The following is an 18632-nucleotide window of genomic DNA, read 5'->3' as shown; positions in this document are numbered from 1 at the left end:
AAAAAAGAGTAGAAAACACATTTTAAAAATCCATAAATTTTGTTTATATCACATTTATAAAATGTGGTGTGACTCAAATTTACATATGTATATATCATATCAAAAAGAGGATAACAGTCATACGCATTTAATTAATTTAGCCTTGAGAAAAATGAATAAAGTTTAGAAAATGAAGGATTAAAAAAATAGAAATACAAATAGCTACAAAGTTTTTTCCACAAAATAATGGAATACCTGAACATACTTTATTTTACAGATTACAAAAACAAAATGTTCATATAGCCTGATAAACTTTAGTACACTTAGGAGTTGCAGGTCTACAGTTTCTTATTTATAAAGAATTACTTGTTTTGGTTACTTCGTACAGACTTCACACTTTTGGTAAACCTATTCTCACTGTTTTCTTAATAAGTGGCATATGTTTACTCTTCGGAACATTAACATAACCTTATTGCATTTAAAGTAATTTTGTGTTAATAATCAACTATATTTTATTCAACTTCATTTACCATAACAAAAACTTGCTTCCACTTGCTTATTAACAAAAGATAAAAATTATCGATTTTTATGCTTATAAATAAATGCATTCGCTAATGATTCACGCAATAATTACATTCTTATATATAAATAAATACAATTCTCTTCATAGATCAATTTAAATTTTAATAGAAAAATCATATATTTAATACTATGATTTTTATATATAATGGCATCCCATCGAAGCTTTCTATATCAAAAATGCATTAAATGGTTAGTGTTTCTCGTCTGGATTAGAGTAGATCATGTCTTTCCTGCAACAAATCCATATTTCTTTAATTTAAATATTATTAGCCTGCTGACAAAAACAAAATATTTCATTTTTGCAGATTTCGATTATGATTTTGTATTCATAAATCTTATTTAAAGCAACTTCTATAAATAGATACAAATATTTTATCCATTATTCTTTTTTTCGAATATTAATATTACATATTTATTTATTTTCATATAACCATTAGCCATTATTTAGGGGGGCAAGACACCTTCAAAAATTGTATCATATTATATATACATATATATATAGAATAATCCTATTTAAATAAGTAACTATTGGGAGTATCCAGCATTACCCAGAATTTTTAGGCATCGAAGAATAGGCAAATTTTGATTTAAAAAATAGAAAAATACTAATAAACAAATCTTTAGTCTTACTCTCCATGTTTTATGAGCACACGTAGTTACACAATGCTTAGATGTAAGACCTTATAATTATAAAAATACTTCCTTTCACGACTTTTTTAAAATTATGTTTTAATTTGTATCTCTCCAAGACTCACGAATCGTTGAAGATTTTTGCAGTTGAATTAATGGTATAATAGTAATATATATCATCATGTCAAATAGTTAAATTTCTCAAATAGAGGGTAGATAATTTTATGTTTAGTAATTAATCAAAGCTTGTATGTCCAGATGTACTTATTTTTGAGTGTGTTAAAACTGAGCAATCCAAAAAATAACAGTGTAGCTACGACCGTGTATAACTCAACAAAACATATTAAAAAATAAAGCATATTAAAGCAATGTTCATCAATGCCTAATAACTCAGATCAATGACGGGTAAATCTAGTTGTATATCTATATGATACAATTTCTTTATAGGATTAAATATTAGCAAAGTGTAATTATGCAAAGATCCATAAAGGTCTCACTTTTCAAAATGTTATAACTATATGGTTTCGATAAGGCTAGTAAAAAAGAAACAATAATAGGGTTCAATATTAACACAAACATTTGAATCGGGTTTTATTGCTTCCATGAAAATGTTAACTTCAGTTATTGGTATAAGAATACAAACTTCTTCAACTTGAAAGTAATTCATATTTATGTCTTGGTATTGTTGATGATTCATATTCCAGTTGTTAACTTAATAGTAAGACAAAAATACTTAATTTTTCAATGCGTGTCAAAAATAACGCCCAATTTGGGAAATGCAATTATGAAGAGCTTATATACTTTGTATTCAATTAAACTGAAAATTTAAATATTTCAAGTAATCTTATATACATATGCATCTTTATGGGTGTCAGGGAAAAATGGTAAAGGAAGGGAAAAGTTTCAAAGTGGAAAAAATGTTATAATAAATGTATGTGGACATAAGTAGTATCTCATTACTTTATTTTATGGACACATTAAGAGCATCCTGAGATTTAACAAAGAGTGATATTGTCACCCTTGTTTTTTTCTGAATCTCTAGTTTTATATTTAAAAAAAAAACAATAAATACACCAGAATGGGCACTAGGTAAAGAGTCAAATCTCCCCTTAAAATCCCCGTTCTACTTTCCTGGCAGAGATAATTTCCAGCCTCCATTTTACTTTGTTTTATCTCTTGAATAGGCCGTAAACAGGGATCAAACTGAGTCGGAACTGTAAAAATTCATTTGACAAATTTTGTTCGGTAAATTTAAAAATACTAAAAATATCACACCTGGGACGAAATGTTGTGCCGTTTATTTTATGATTAGATAATCGATGTGTTGACGACAAGCTACTCGTATTATAGGATAACAGGAGTAGGTAAAAAAATTTTCAAATACACTTGTCTTCATTTATGGTTAAATGAATCAAAATGTATTTGAAAACATAAATATTATGTCATATATTATAAAGGTGTCGATAAATAATGCTTCTTTATAACTTACTTATAATCTTACAAGAAATTTACTTTTTTTTTTCAATTTTTCTTATTTTTGCTTAGCCATTTTATTCTGTAATCATTTATAAGTACATAACATATAAGTTATAAATATACATACAGGGTTCGGAAGCAAAACGTGGACTATTAATAAATGCAAATTATGTCATTAAAAAAAGAGAGGTTTTGTTATTTTTCCCTGCATATCTCCTGTTCTTTTTGCACAAGTAAACAATAATAAACATTTCTCAAATCTTTCGTCATGAGTGAGCAAGAAGCAAAAAAGCAGATGATCTCAGACCTTCTGGATGCAGAAATTGAGGTGGCAGAGATTATGGACATTGTCAAGTACTCAAGGAGCCTCATTTTTAAAGTGGCCAAGATGAAAAAGGATACAAAAGACCTCTCACGGAAAGAAGGAAGTGGGGGACACAACTTGAAAAGGGATTCTGAGTTTCTGGGGGAACTGAAGAAGAAGATCAAGAAATACCTCACAAAATCCATGAATCGCCTCTCTAACGAGTTTGACGTGGACGAGGGGACAATCAGAAGGGTTGTGAGGGAGGTCTTAGGGTTGTCCTCTTACACAACAAGCTACCTGTTGATGGACACTCTGAATGAAAGGAGTCTGTGGAGGTGCAAGAAAGTTCGTGCATGGATCAGGCTAATGGATCCATAGTAAAAATTTTCACAGACGAGAAGATTTTCACCGTGGGCCAGCTCTACAACCGTTGGAACGACCGTTGACTTGGGGGATCACCAGAGGAGGTCAAGGGGGGAGTTTCCTACAAAACATCTGGCCCAAGGGAATGTGGCCATTATTTTCGCCGGATTTGAACCCCTTGGACTTTGCTGGTTGGGCACTTTGGAGATGGATACTAACCGGACATCTCCGAACGTGGACTACCTGAAGTCCCCATTGTTAAGGAGTGGAGCAACTTGTCCGAAAAGTTCATTATCAACTCCTGCAAGGCTTTCCGTCGCCATGTGGAGGCTGTGATTGCTGCTAAGAGCGGCCATATTGAGAGAACATGTTCACAAAAGTCGTGTCTCACAAAACAAAAATTTCAAAATAATTTATCAAAAAATAAAATTATTGACATTTTTCTAAAAGGAGTCATTCAATCCATTATATACATATGTAATGAAATAAAGATTTAAAACTGCTCTGAAAGGCACGTAACAGCAAGGTATGTATGCCTTTATGTGTAATAAATATTAATAAATCATCGTAATATAAATCAATATTGACTTATAATGAATATTTTTTATTGTTTGATTTTGTTCCATTCAGAGATATGCCTTTTAATAATTCAACCCAGATTATGTCAATTTTCTTTCTTAAAATAATACATTTGGATAATAATGATAATTTACATAAATACTGAGGTTTGTTTGTATATGCAAATGATAAACTTTTAAAATCCATGAAATCATTTGTGTCATTACGTTAGTTGAAAAAAAAAAAATGACTTAAAATGAGTGACATACTTTTGTAATTGCAATCTCAGCAGTTTTATTTATTTTCCAAAACTGTTATCTTTATTCTTTCAATCTTAGGGGAGAGCATTTAAGTATGAAGAAAAAACACTGGTGCCTGTGCTCATGAAAGACTCAGAGTAACAATATTTATTTCTTGAGAAGTTATAAGAGTAAACCCCAGTTGGTTTTAGAGTAGAATTAAGATAAACGTCTGAGTATTTTTTTTAAGTGTTCCTGCTAGATAAGGAGTGGGATTTTTGTTTAGTTCCTTCTTCTCATAGCTGATCACAGCTAATCTAATAAAATATCAGCTAAGTACCTTTCCCCAACCCAAAAAAATCAAATTATGATGCTTAGCATCCAATTTTCAGTTTCTTTTTTTAGAATATCGGCAGGTCAATTTTTTCAGCTCTATTTATTACTTTTCCTACACATATGTAAAAAAAACAACACTTATCAATTTTTACTTTTTAAAATTCGGTTGTGAAAAATCTATTCTTTTTGTCACAATATATTATGTGTGTTATCTCCTTTCAATCTCATTTTTCATCAAAATGTTAAAATTAAACAAAAAAAAAAAAAAAATACAAAAACACACCCTAAAAATAGTTTTTGTCATAGATGTGAACCTCACCTTTTTATCATCTCTTTTGCCTGAAGTACTTCCTGTGTTATTTGACTTTAAAGGAACTGTTGACAAAAGAGGGATTCGATGGATAGGCCCTTCGGATCTAGCTCGTCGACTTGATGGTGTCTCACCGTTAGAAAACATTTTATTGTTACGTCGGATTGGCTGTAAATATGAAAGCAAACACTCGTGCAAACATAAAGAAAGTATAATTTATTAAGAAAATTCACTCAGTATTAAAAATCATATATACAGAAAAAACAATTTTCAATTTTGGAAAAAAAAAAAAATTTGGTATTGTTTCAAATGTACAATCTACATACATACTTGAAAGTTTTTTTAAAAAAAATGTATATATATTTTTTAAAAGCACTTCATTAAAAAAACCAAAAAAAACAACAACAACCAAATTACTCAAGAGGTTTTATACATTGATTAATTACTTCTTAGTTACTTCTAAGTTAATATGAACAAGTCCAAAATGATCAATCAATTTAATTTTGTTACAAATAACTCATTATCTTATTTAGAAAATATAATAGAATTCTGTTACACTTTAATTTGACCACAACTGTAGTTCATTATAAATCCAAATCAATATTGGGAAAAATATTTTAAAAAACGAGAAAATCCCAAAACATATATTTTTTGAATTGTTAAATAGTTATAAATAATTTATTTATGACTCATATATAGGCAATATATTCATCATTTCGGGGATAAGTTAAGGTATACCAAAAGTTTAGTTGTAGCCAAAAGCCTCCATTTTATGTATTACACTTTATGGTTCTAAAATGGCTTTTGAAACATAATTTTTTAAAATAGTGATTGGTAATTTTGAGACCTTTAAGTACAATAGCAGCACCCCACAATTTATAATATGAATAATTTATATAAAAATGTATATTGTTTTATCGAAAAAAAAATTAGTTTTGGCTTTTTTTGTGTTAATGGTTCACAAATGAATGTAGGACTGTTCCAAAATGTAATCAAAATATAATTTTGAATGGAAGGGAACATTTCATTTTAAATAGAGCCAGTGTAAGATAAAGAAAATTTGATATTGACAAAGGACATTTGGGGTTACAGATCTGGAAATTGTGAGATATGAAGAAAATAGGAATGCGTTTTAGAACTATCCATATTTCCTTTAATTGAGGAATGATTAGTAAAGTTTAAAATCAACTAATAAATTTGACTTTAATTGAATAATTTTCATTTTATAAATAAAGCTTAATTTTCAAGTACTTTTACAGCTCAAGTTCCTATAAGGGTCAATTGTGTGTCAATCCCCAACACCCTCTTAACAACTACTGAAATAAGGTAGTATGATATTAAAAATTGATATTTATGGGCCTTTGGTTATTTATGTATTTGCTTTATTAATTTTATTTTTGAAATAAAAATAACTTAATTTTAGTCAACACATTTACTCAATTTTGAGTTTCAATAATCGACTTACAAATTAAGGAAATATGAATGCATTAATATTTTTCCTCTTATTAACCTATGGAATAATGCAGGGGTTTTACTGAAACCTAAAATTTATGGAAATATTAATTGTAGAAGTACATGTTAGACTAAATTAGATTATAAATTAACAGCTACTCAATTTGAGTCAAAGCTTTTATTCTATTTTAAATTTTAATAATCTTCAATCATTAAAAGATATATGAATTGTTCGAAAGAGCCGTCGTCTTTATATTACTCAATGCCAAAATCGTTTAAACCAATGCATTCTGTTAATATCAACATCTCAAAATATTATTTGTCTAAATTATCTTAAATTGATGCAAATACAGAGACAACGCTTTCCTCCATTCAAAATTCCATTGTTTTGAATAATTCTAAAGTGCATATCAAAAGTATCATAATGTATGCACTTAAAAAGACTCTATTATATACTAAAAACATTTCCTATCAACAAATAATATCATTTCTTAAAATTATACTTAAAAAAGACAAAACATCAAAAAAAGTTTTTTTATATCTTGCTCCTTTTGTTTTTTAAGTTTTTTAATCAATATCAATGTACAAAAAAATCTTGAAATATTATATATTTATATCTTGATTTTTTCTGTCAATGACATAAAGGAAAAAAAATAAGCTTGAATTTGATTTTTTGTCAGAAAAATATCAGTAAATATATAACAAAAAAACAACCATTACAAATGCATTTTAAAAAGGTAGACAATTAAATTAGACATGGTGTCGTAATTAATCAATGAAACAAGGATTATTCTATAGGGAACCATTATATTATATTATATATATAATTAAAAAGCATGCTGAGTTCTTCAATCCTTCTTTATTATCGAATACTTAGAAATAAGGCTTTCTTTTCTTTTTTGTTCTCTATGTACATAAGTACATAAACCTTAGTAGTTAATTTTATTTTTGTTAGTGATAATAAAAAATTTGTATTCTAATTTGCATATTTATGCATTTTGAATTAGAAGGTAACCTTTAAAAAGTTTGGAAATAAATAAAATTAAACAAATGGTAAGAATAATTAAGTAATAAAATATTTTATCCAATGATGTTGAGGTAATTAATGACATATTTTAATAATATAAAGACCTTTCTTGCTTAATCGTATGTATATTATTACATCATTGGGGCGATATACATATGTTAATTATGAATGAATTCATCAATGATTCATTTCTTTCAAAAAGGTTGTTATCGTAATATACATATTTCTTTATAGCAGGCATTTCAAGCCATGTTTAAAAATGACTATAGATAAATAGTGGTGTTGATAGCCCTTTTTTTTGGGGGGAGGGAGGCTTAAGCCCCTCTAAAAGTTTCTGAAACCGCTCCCAAATTTTTATCATATCTAATATATATTAATAAGTATGTTTTTTATGTCGAACAAATCAATCTGAAATTTAGCAAGTAGATGTTTAAATAACAAAAAATGTTCTTATAATATTTTTTGCGGCCTCGGATGTAATTAGGAGCCTGTTTTTGATGATAATAAAACCTCCTTTTCCTTTTTTCTTTCTATATATCTCTCCTTCTTTCTATGTCTTCGCTCTTCTCTTCCCCTTCTGGCTAAGCCGCCCCCCCAAATGGATGAAAGCTAGCAACGCCCCTGTACGTAAAGATTGCAAAAAATAGATTTGAAGGCAATAATTAACTTTATTTAATGGTTTCCATTCTCCGGCTTTCAGTGATAGTAGTATTTCCTAAATTTATTCTACAAAAACTATGACTTCTTTTTCACCGTTTCTGTAATTCTATAGTAGGATTTATTAGGATACAAAATCCAGTAGATAGCTCATGTCAGCTTTATGAATTTTTGGCAAATGATAGTTAAAGCATGTTAGTATGTGGGTAAATTTGGAGAAAATAAAATGCTTTAAAAAATGATAAAAATATAAATCAAATATATTTTCAAACTTAAAATTTATAGAAAAAGCTTCCTTCTCCGGCAAAAAGGTCTATTATTTGAAGCGCCCTGTATTTTGCTAACGTACCTAACTATACTTATAAATATTTTATTTCAACCTTAAAAGACAAGGGAAATAAATTTATAAATAAATACCCTTGAATAGCATTATCAACAAAAACAAATGAATTAATCGATATATGAAGTCATCAACTGCAGTTTGACAAGATTTTCATCAATAATTTAGTTAGATATTGTATTCTATCTACAGGGGGTTTCAAGTGCAACTTCTTATATCTTATACACATCATTCCCTACCGATTTATAGTATTTTCCATTAAAAAAAAATATCGTTATCTAATTTGTTAGATCGGAGTTGGACTTGAAACAATCTAAAAAATAATAGAAAATGGTCACATGAGATCCAAAATAGAAGCAAAAATGTATTTATGAATGTATAAAATGAACTTGTTTTTGTTGGGAAATAAGTTTTTTTTAAATATGAGAAAAGTAAAAAAGTCAAGGTAGGCTTCCACTTGAGTTAGAGTTGGAATGACTTCGGAGTCCTTTTTTTTTGTTAAGTTCTCCTTTCTTCACATACTTTCTGTGATTGTATTTTTTTTAGATTTATGTTTCGATATGTATTCTTAGCATGAAATAAACTGTATACATACATATAAATATTTTTATGTATGTATTTAAAAATTGGCTCAGTTTGTATCAAGTACTTAGAAATAAGCAAACTTCTATAGAAAAGTTGAAAATTGTTTTTTCCCAAATGTTTAATTCCTTTATAAAAATATTTTAAAACCAAGCATTTATATAGATTTATAATTAAGTAATAAACAGTCAGTGATTTTAAGTGAAGGCATAACTCACTCTAGTTTTTCTTCCTGAATCTGCTTCGTCTCCTCCACTAGAAGTAGAAATAGGAACAAGTGTAGGTCTTAGATCTGATTCAAAAAAGTCGTGACTACGATAAGCTACATCCGGATGCTTCTTTTTTCTTGAAAAACTAATGTCATCTGCAAAAAGTAGAGGAAATAAATAATTATATAACATACTCATATATTTTGATAAGTAATACTAATAAGAAAAAGTTAATTGACGAATTAAAAAAAAGTTAATTGAGTTATAAGGTTAAATAACGCAATATGATAAAATGCCCAATGATAAGGAAAGTTGCAAAAAAAAACAAAAAACAAAAAAACCGCACTATAAAGACTGCAGAAATTCGTGCTATTTATGTACGTACCTTTAATTGGCTGTGGTGGCTTTTTGATAACATCCTGTTGTTTTGGAGTAAACTCGTGCCATCGGTAGGTGCTACGATATTCAGAGTGCAGCTGGAAAATTAAAAAAAATGATTCTTGAATAACTAATGTATGGAGGATGTAAATTACTTTTACTTTTTAATGCATCTTACATGTTGCCAATAAACTCTTATAGCATACATATTTTGAATAAAAAATCGGCAAAATTAAATACTTGTATGTATAATTCAAAATAATCTTATAATTTAAAATAGGTTTATAAATAAAACACTTCATTTCAACACAGTCATTTTCCTTATTTTAATGTGTTATGAAATCAAGGTTATTTAGAGTCTAATAAAAAAAGCACATATTAATTTCCCGATTTATAAACACAGATATTACGATTATATTTAAAATTACGGTAGACAATTGCAATAAATTTTATGGGGTCATGAGGGCGTAGTCAGAGTTAAAATGATGATTCCTAATTATAGGTACTTATCCATATCATCATATGTACGGACTAAGTTCAGCTTTCACAGCGTAGCTTTGATATTGCTAAGTAGTTGGTTAATCAGAGTTTTATATTCCGGAAGTACTTTCGAAAAATATTTAAAATTAGATTAACATAAATAACACTGTAAAAAGAGCATTAAATAATGATTGTTTATAATTGAGGATAACTGGGATATTTGTTAAAATATTTACTATGGATAAGAAACAAAAAAAACCAGGAAATTTTCTTACTAAATATTTAACATTATTTGTTTTACTTCTTTTGCTTTCTTTAGATTGCAAATTTCAAAACGTCAATCTTAGAACATGAAACCTCACAAAGTCAAAAATAAAAAATAAAAATAGAACTAAACAATAATAGAGCTCTATTATCAAAGCCTTTCTACCAACATACAAACATACTTGATTCCCCCTCCACTTTTTACCTTTTCCTCCCCTAGGTCTCTAATATGAAATATAATGCCGAGTTATATTTAAAAAAATATAAATATCGGTAAAGCCCTTTTGAACGGTGTATTTTGTACAAAATAATAATAATAATTTATTTGTCAAATATCATATTTAGTTATTAATAACTCCATGTTTGACTTAGTAAACATAAAAAATTAATAGTCATTTTTACCTCCTGCTTTATTGCCCCATTTGCTATTAAAACACACCACCTTTATGTCACGGAACTCACAAGATTACAATACAAATGATAGATTTAAATCACAAATACAAGACTATATGACAAATGGTATCACGTTGTATAACAAATTGTAATACTTATTTCTGTCAAAGAAACACACACACAAATATAATAAACAATATTGATAAATCAAGATGTGGGAAAAAAAACCTTTCAAAGTATAGAAAAACTATGTATATTATAAGTTACTTAGACGAATGACTGAGAATAAAGTATGTATGTAGTTGAAATAAAATTAAGGAGTGGAGAAGGGAAGGAAATAATCGCGCTCTTACTTTGAGTTAGAGGTGATACCATGTAGGCCAAGGGCCCTTTCTCCTTTTATCATTAGGACTATTCGTCGTATGGTTATCAACATCGTGCATTTACAAATATATATATTTATATATATATATATAAGAAAAACGACTTGACAGTGTTCTAGTTTAGTAGCAATAACAAATATAAAAAAGGCGTGACCGATAAATAAGGGAAAAGGTAACAGAGGGCGCCTGTAGAGATAAATACGGTTTCTCTTTTTATTCAACTGCTTTTTATAAAGGGAGTGAGGGGAGAGGGAGAGAGAGAGAAAGAAAGAGAAACATTCTTTTTATCGGGAAATATTTACATACATATAAGTTCTCATTTTTTCATTCATAAACGGCAAATGAATAGATAATATAATGTATAGGGATTCTCTATTATTCACACCTCCATTGGATAATTTTTCATCATAATATGTGCATATACTTGAAATAATAGTTTGGGGAACAAGTAATTTCGTATTTTTCGCTTTATTTCAAGCTTTATTATAAGTGTTACAGTCATCCGATTTAAGCCAAATATGCTTCGTTCTGTTTGACAACTTCTTACCAATGAGAATCCAATTTCATAATCTTGGCGTATAATATAAGATGTGTGCGTCCTTGAGTTGTATTAATGAAATACGATTCCTCTTTATTTTGCCAATGCTGACCGCTTCTGTTCAATCGTCAGTAGAGGACATAATTTAGTGTATAAGGGAGCAGTATATAGTAGATTATTCCCTGCCCATCCTACCAAACACACAGCAAGACCTTCCTGGCAGTCAATTCACGGTCTCTACTACTTTGTTGTATTTTGAACAGGATCTCTGTCACTTGATATTAACGTAAGTGACCCATTTTTCATTGCCAGTCACAATTCGATTAAGAAATTACACGTTTTTTTCCTTTCGGATAGTAAAAATGTAAAATATGGTGAATTTCTTCCGTTGATATACCATACGCGACGACGCACGATAACTCACAACTTAACTGACCAAGCGCAGTACTGTTCAAAAATGTTTGTAGTATATACTCACACCTTTACAACACTTTATCATATGATCCGATTTCACCAATAATAAACAAATTATACTTAGTTAAAAACAAGCGAAAATACGAAATTAGTTTTTCCTCTTCTTAAAAATTAATTATGATTTATATCGTCTCTGTATCTACACTTCTTACGAGCAAAACTGGATGTTCAAAATGAATAGAAATATAATGTATGTGACGTAATATAACCCATGCTGCCTTTACTGGTCTTAAAGAAACATTTTTGTATCTAGAGATATATGGATGGTTTTTTTATTTGATTAACGAAAAATAATACTTATTATTTTCAATATGCTAAATCTAACATCTGCAAATAAATAAAAACAAGGAATTATGTTTTTTAGAAAATAAACCGTAAACAAAAACACAAAAATAAATTTGTTTACGTATATATTTACATTAATGGTTTTCAATTAGCTAATTAATTAAATACAACGTACATAAAGTAAAGCATCGAATGTATTTTTGTGACGTCACTGCCATTCTTTAGCTTGCTGCTGCTCTCTTGATATAAAAGTCAGTTTTTATTTGCTCTTTCCTGTATGTACATATTTTGATTTGACATACATATAAAAGAAGCTTATTTTTGTTACTTTATCTATAACTTAGTAAAAAACCGTGATGAAAATACATTGATCTAAAAAAATAAATAAGAAATACCTCAGTGCCCATGAACATATGTTTGAAACATAGGGCGTGGCTCGGCCTTGTTATAAGAATAATGAAAGAAAACGGTTAAACAGAGAAGTCAAACAAAATTGTAAAATTAAAGTAAATATTAAGATACAATTTTATCAAATTTTTAGTACTTATTAAAATCAATGAAAAAAATCAAAGTATATGCATAGTGGAATTGTAAAATATTCTATACTATCATTTGTCTATTCTACTACAGATAAAAATAAAATGAATTCCCTTCATCCACTAAATCAATCTTCATTTATATAATTGAAAATAAAAGAAGAAAGCTATAGTATTATTAAAAAATGTTAAAATACGACAATCTCTCTCTTTTTTAAGAATATTTTTGAATACTCTTTTTTTAACTTTATGTATTTTCTGACTTTTTAATTATTTTTTGACAATTTTTCATTTTCCATTGTTAGTCCTATTTATTGAGTTATCAAAACATGATACTAATTCTGTAGGAATACTACTTTATTTTTATTTTTTAGATTAAAGCTAATATTTATAGCATCAGAAATATCCAAATATCTTTATAACAAATATTATTGATTTAACATTGTCTATATTTAAAACTTGGTTTTATCAAAGTTGGTTGATCAAATTCACCTATACATTATATAAGGTGAAACAAAAAGTTATGAGACTTTTTCGCCAGATGTCTTGATTGAGCTATATCGTACAATTAATACATTGCACCAAAAAAATCTAAAAAGTATGTTTAAAGGTTAAGCGTATAAGATTTAAGAAAATTATAATTGACTGGAATAAAATATATACCTAATTTTTCCTTCAAAGAATTATGTTGTATAATGGAAATAAAAACAATAAAAATTAATGTATAAATTACATACATACATGTATACTCACAAGTGTCTATTAAGAAATGTTATTTTTTTAGGATAATTTTTTCCTTTTTAGTTATTACTGTTGAAACTCGATCCAGCACTGAATTTCTTTTTTTTCTTCTCTAGATCAACCATCATTGATGATTTCATTTAATGAAACAAAGATCAAAGAACAAAGAAGTCCATGATATGTTCTAGAACAAATACTTTTAACTAATAAGACTCAGAATAATTCAGAATCTATACATCAACATATTAAAAATGAGATTATAATTATAAGAATAAAATATATAACAATTTGAAATTTAAATATCTATGATTATTTTTAATTTATTAAGACCAGATTAAGGGGACTTCTGTATTTTCTAAGAGTTAAAACCAAAGGAAGGTGAAGGAAATCAAAAAAATATACTTTTTACTTAATTATCCATGTCGTAAGATGCACGACTTTGGAGTTTGTGGAGGTACGACGAGATGAAAACTCTTCCAAACTACCTTAGTTAAAACTTTGTAGATGTCATTGTACCTTGTTCACTATTTGAAAAAATATGTGACGTCATAAACAATTTACATGTAAAATCGTATTTTTTTTTGCTGTTAAACTAAACCGAACTGTTCCATTCGACCGACATAACCCAATATTACCTTTACACTGACCGAGACACAAGTTTCCTTTGGGACTGGTCTAGACTGAATTTTTTAAGGACCGAATTAGTTCGGTCCAAAAAAAGGCATAACGGTTTCATACCGCTATAGGATTATATTATTTATACTCTTTTATAAAAGCACATATTTAATTAGTGTATTCTAACTTAATGATCTCTAATAAATAATTACTTATTTGCCTTCTATCGAGGAAAAAAGTAATATCTTATTAATTATAAACAAATTAAAATCTAATTCTAAATACAAACAATAAAACATGAATAAAATAATTCATAGTGTGCCAAAACAAATTAAAAGAAATAACTGAAATCCTTTAAATTTTTACAAAATATATAATTGAATATTTTGAAATTACAAAGCAGATTAAATGTACTGGTATTAATAAAATAGTCTGAATATATATATCTACGTTACGAGCTTATCAAACTTACTTAAATAAGACTAAGATAATCTTATTGCTTACTTTTACTTAAGTTTTGCAACGAATTATTTGTTATGATCAGTGATTTTTTTTTCATATAGCCATACAAAAATTATTATTTGAAAATTTAAACTTAATTCTTTTAACAATTTTATAATATAATATGAACTAACAATTCCTACTTAAATTACAATTTTAATTGTAATAACATGATATTACTGTTGTTTTATTGTTTGTTGTTATATTTCAATAAATATACTTTTCCAAGTATTTAATGTCCGAAAAAAAGGTACCGATATTATTATACTATATTTTTATTTGATTTAACAATATAGTTACTATGATAAATTGAAAATTTTTGGGACGCGCAATGAAAGACTGTCACTTTGATTTAAAAAAATGATATTATTTTTCTAAATAATCTCCCGTGATTTCCATTCACTTGATGCGGCTTCTCTCCATCATAAGTATTCCTTCTGGAAATGAGGGTAGAAAGTTGTAAAAATATTCATCTACGGCCCTCTCAACTTTTCAGAAATACATTTCCTTAGGTTTGTGAACAGATGTAAGTCTAAGGGTGCCAAATTAGGAGGTTGCCGATCAAATCATACCCCAAATCCCTCAATTTTCCCATTGCCAACGCACTCTTGTGTGCGCAGATGCGCTGTACTGGTGAATTATGATTTTTCTGCTTTAAGTCGATCAATTTTTGACGTACAACTAACCAAAAAGATTGGAATAATATCCAACTTAAATAATTCTGCCTTTTTCAAGATAATTAATGATATGGTTACAGTTTTTGGCCATCCTTTACGTAAGTTATCTTTGAAGTATGTAAAACCACGTTTAAATTCAGTTGTCCACTTTTTAATAGTTGAAATGAAAGGAGCAGAGTCTTTGTAAACTTTTGTAAATTTCGGATGCCTTTTGTTTAAGGTTGATTGATCTAAAACGAAGAATTTTATAACCGCACGATATTCAATTTTATCCATTTTAACACGAAAGACGATTACTGAAATAGTTCGTGTATTTAAAGTACATTAGCAAAACTAGTTGAAAATAGTTAGAAAATAGTATAACCGTTGTACCGAGCAGGGAAAATAATCTTTTGTTAGGATGATAACTTTTTACCTTACCTTAGTATATGACTAATAGTTTAAGACATAATTTTTAACTCCTTATATTAATTTCTCATTAGATAAGAACATGATAATTGACAATAAATTATTAAAGTTATGTTGTATAAATGGTTAATCAGGAATACTTACTATAATGATAAAATACTAAATGACAAATTTCTGACCTATTATAAAAATCTAATAAGTTTTCTTAATATACATGAATTTTAAAGCAACTACATACTATTCCTAAACTTCACCGAATATAAAAACGTATCAATGCTTTCTTTTTTAGTGTGTATTTCAGCTTTGAATATATAATAAAAAATGATATCCATAGTACGGGGATATAAATATACTAAAAAGTATATTTATAGTATTTTTGATTTTCGAAAGTTTTGTGAAACATATGACCTAATTTGATTTGATTGATATCTCCAATAGGAAATATAGCAGGAATCGGAATTGTTATATAGGCTCATTCCTTAAAAAATTAAGATAGTTTGAGTAATTTTGTATTTATATTAATGTATCATTAAGATATAAAATATATTTTTCATTTTATTTCAATTTACGAGAAATAAAGTACAAAACCAAAATAGTTGGTCAATATTGACAAATGAAGTATCTTTTAAGTATCATTTTGTCAATTTAGTCATTACATTCTTTCGTATTTACTCATTTTTGGAATGATAATTTTGGAATTTTTTTCTGTCTTTAAAAAATATTTGAACTCATAATTTTACCTAGATTTTACTTATCATGGGATACACTTAATTTAAGTTTTAATAATTCGGAAATTTATTCGTAGGTGGGAGATAGGTTTTGTGACTCAATTCAAAAACAAAAAAACGAGAAAGACTAAAATGGAGCAACAAAGGAGTTAAACTTTTAAGCTTTTCTCACGCAGCATATCCACCAGGGCAATATCCAAGGACATCAGTTGCAGCTTCAGAGAGTCCAGGCGGATCCATGGCCTTGGCCAGCACATGCAAAGTATGTCCTCCCATTTGTGTGGAGATGAAGAAACGGCTCAATGCAGATGCATACATCGAACTTCTGGATAAAAAAGTACTACTGTGGGCCAGAGAAAAGTTTAGGGACAACATTTTTTTCTCTCAAGACGGAGCTCTAGTCATCACGCTGCTAAGACCCAAGCCTTCCTAACAGACAACTTTCTCGACTTTTTGGACCTCAACATGTGGCAGCCTTTTCTCCAGACGCCAACCCCTTGTATTACTCTATCTAGGTGCGTCTAGAGGAGAAGGTGTGTGCTTTTTTTCAAAGGATCGTCCAGTCTCTATATGCTTCAATCAAGAAGGAGGGGACCAAGCTAGATATATACTAGGGATATAAGCCTCTTATTGAGACAATAATTAGAGCTGAGGGTTCAATATTGAATAAAAGTTGTAACTAGCACTATTTTCAGGTGGTTTTGTAAATTAAATTTCCACACAAAACCTCCCATTGAAATTTTAATATAAAATAAAGAATGTCTACCGCTAAATAAGATCAATCCTCTACATAAATATATGGTATGCAACTATGATGATTGTTTTTGTGGGTGGGGGGTAGGTGATTTAAATTTTAAAAAACAGTCTATTCAATAATTAAGATATATTTATCCACATTTTGAACAAAAATATATAATTTTATAAAAAATAATTCAAATGAAACTCCACAAAACAGGAAAGGACTATTCCTACACATCAAAATGTGTTGATGTAGAATGTTTCAATAATTAAAATAATATTAATGCTGACATAAAAAAGTTTGAGAATCATATTTGTCTTTTATATTTTCTGTCTTTTCGAGATTAGATGGGAAATTTTAACTAATGGGCAAAATAAAAATCTGTACTTTTTAAATTTGTACCTTGCGTAAATTTTAATTTGATAAAGACTAATTGCTTAAATATTAGTTTTTAAAAAATAGAAATTAAAGTTTAAAAAAGTAGTCCTACATTTTATTCTAAAAACAACTAATTTGATGATTGGTCTTGCCTTTAAGTTTTGTGTGAAAAAGAACCATTAATAAAGAAGAGAAAAATAAATTTCTAGTTCATAGGTAAAAAAATTAAGTTGAAAATAATTATAAAACCATGGGGTGGTGATTTGATGTTCAATGTTTATGTTTGAAATATTTTTGTATCAAAACTGTACTAAATCAAATAAAAATATTACAAATTTTTTAATTACCTGCTTCTGCTTTAAATAGTTGAAGAAAACTAATGTGATAATAATCCCATTGGAAAAAAATTAAAACGATAATTTAATCACATTTGCCTTTTTGACATTGGATGATTTCACATTAAAAATAAACACTAAATAGACGGAGGTGATAAAACAGTTGAAACGATAACACTAATGAAAATCAATTTTGTTGATGGGTTTAATTTACTATTTGATTTTTAATGTTGAATAACTAGATCATTTAAATAATTACATTAAGAGCTTCCTTTTTGTGGTCTATTTGTTAACTATTTTTTTATTTTCGTTTAAATGTTCCAGGTTAATTTGCAAGATGAAAATCATAAGTAAATGAAAATAAATTGAGTACATTGACGGACAAAGTATTTTAGTTTTTATATAACACCTATTCCTTTTCTGGAGTCTTTGTAAGATCCACTTTTAATTTAATTTAATTTTTTGCCTTTCATTTTATAGTTTATCTTCAAAATTTTATATCTAATTTTTTTCTACTTTCTTTGAATATTTAGGAGTTATTATCAATTAATCATTATTTTCCCCCTACTTGATCAAAGTAAGTTTTATAGACAAATGGTATTTATAATTAAACTTGAAGGATGATATTAAATAAAGAAGGAGAAAAGAAGAATAAGAGCCACAAAGTAAGTAATGACCCCACAACCTCTCAATAAATTATGAATTTATTTTTTATTTGTACAAATTCCTTAC

General features: G+C 27.9%; 1 protein-coding gene across 50 annotated transcripts in view; it reads right to left on the bottom strand.

Moving 5' to 3' along the window:
* The window catches only part of LOC121127702 (uncharacterized), a 281992-nt gene that overhangs the window by 27625 nt on the left and 235735 nt on the right, over positions 1 to 18632 (bottom strand). For 29 of the 50 annotated variants that reach the window (XM_040723133.2, XM_071893130.1, XM_071893146.1 and 26 more), the window contains 3 exons: positions 9433 to 9523; positions 9057 to 9202; positions 4790 to 4948 (listed from right to left, as the gene is read on the bottom strand). In XM_040723133.2, the coding sequence (XP_040579067.1) occupies positions 4790 to 4948; positions 9057 to 9202; positions 9433 to 9523 (396 nt within the window). Of the gene's footprint in view, positions 1 to 4789; positions 4949 to 9056; positions 9203 to 9432; positions 9524 to 10571; positions 10871 to 18632 lie in introns of those variants that run through there. The other 21 variants (XM_071893135.1, XM_071893162.1, XM_071893170.1 and 18 more) reach the window with 4 other exon arrangements.

The sequence above is a fragment of the Lepeophtheirus salmonis genome, chromosome 13, assembly GCF_016086655.4.
Source record: "Lepeophtheirus salmonis chromosome 13, UVic_Lsal_1.4, whole genome shotgun sequence".
Taxonomy (NCBI): Eukaryota; Metazoa; Arthropoda; class Copepoda; order Siphonostomatoida; family Caligidae; genus Lepeophtheirus; species Lepeophtheirus salmonis.
This window is presented reverse-complemented; position numbering and strand designations above follow the sequence as displayed.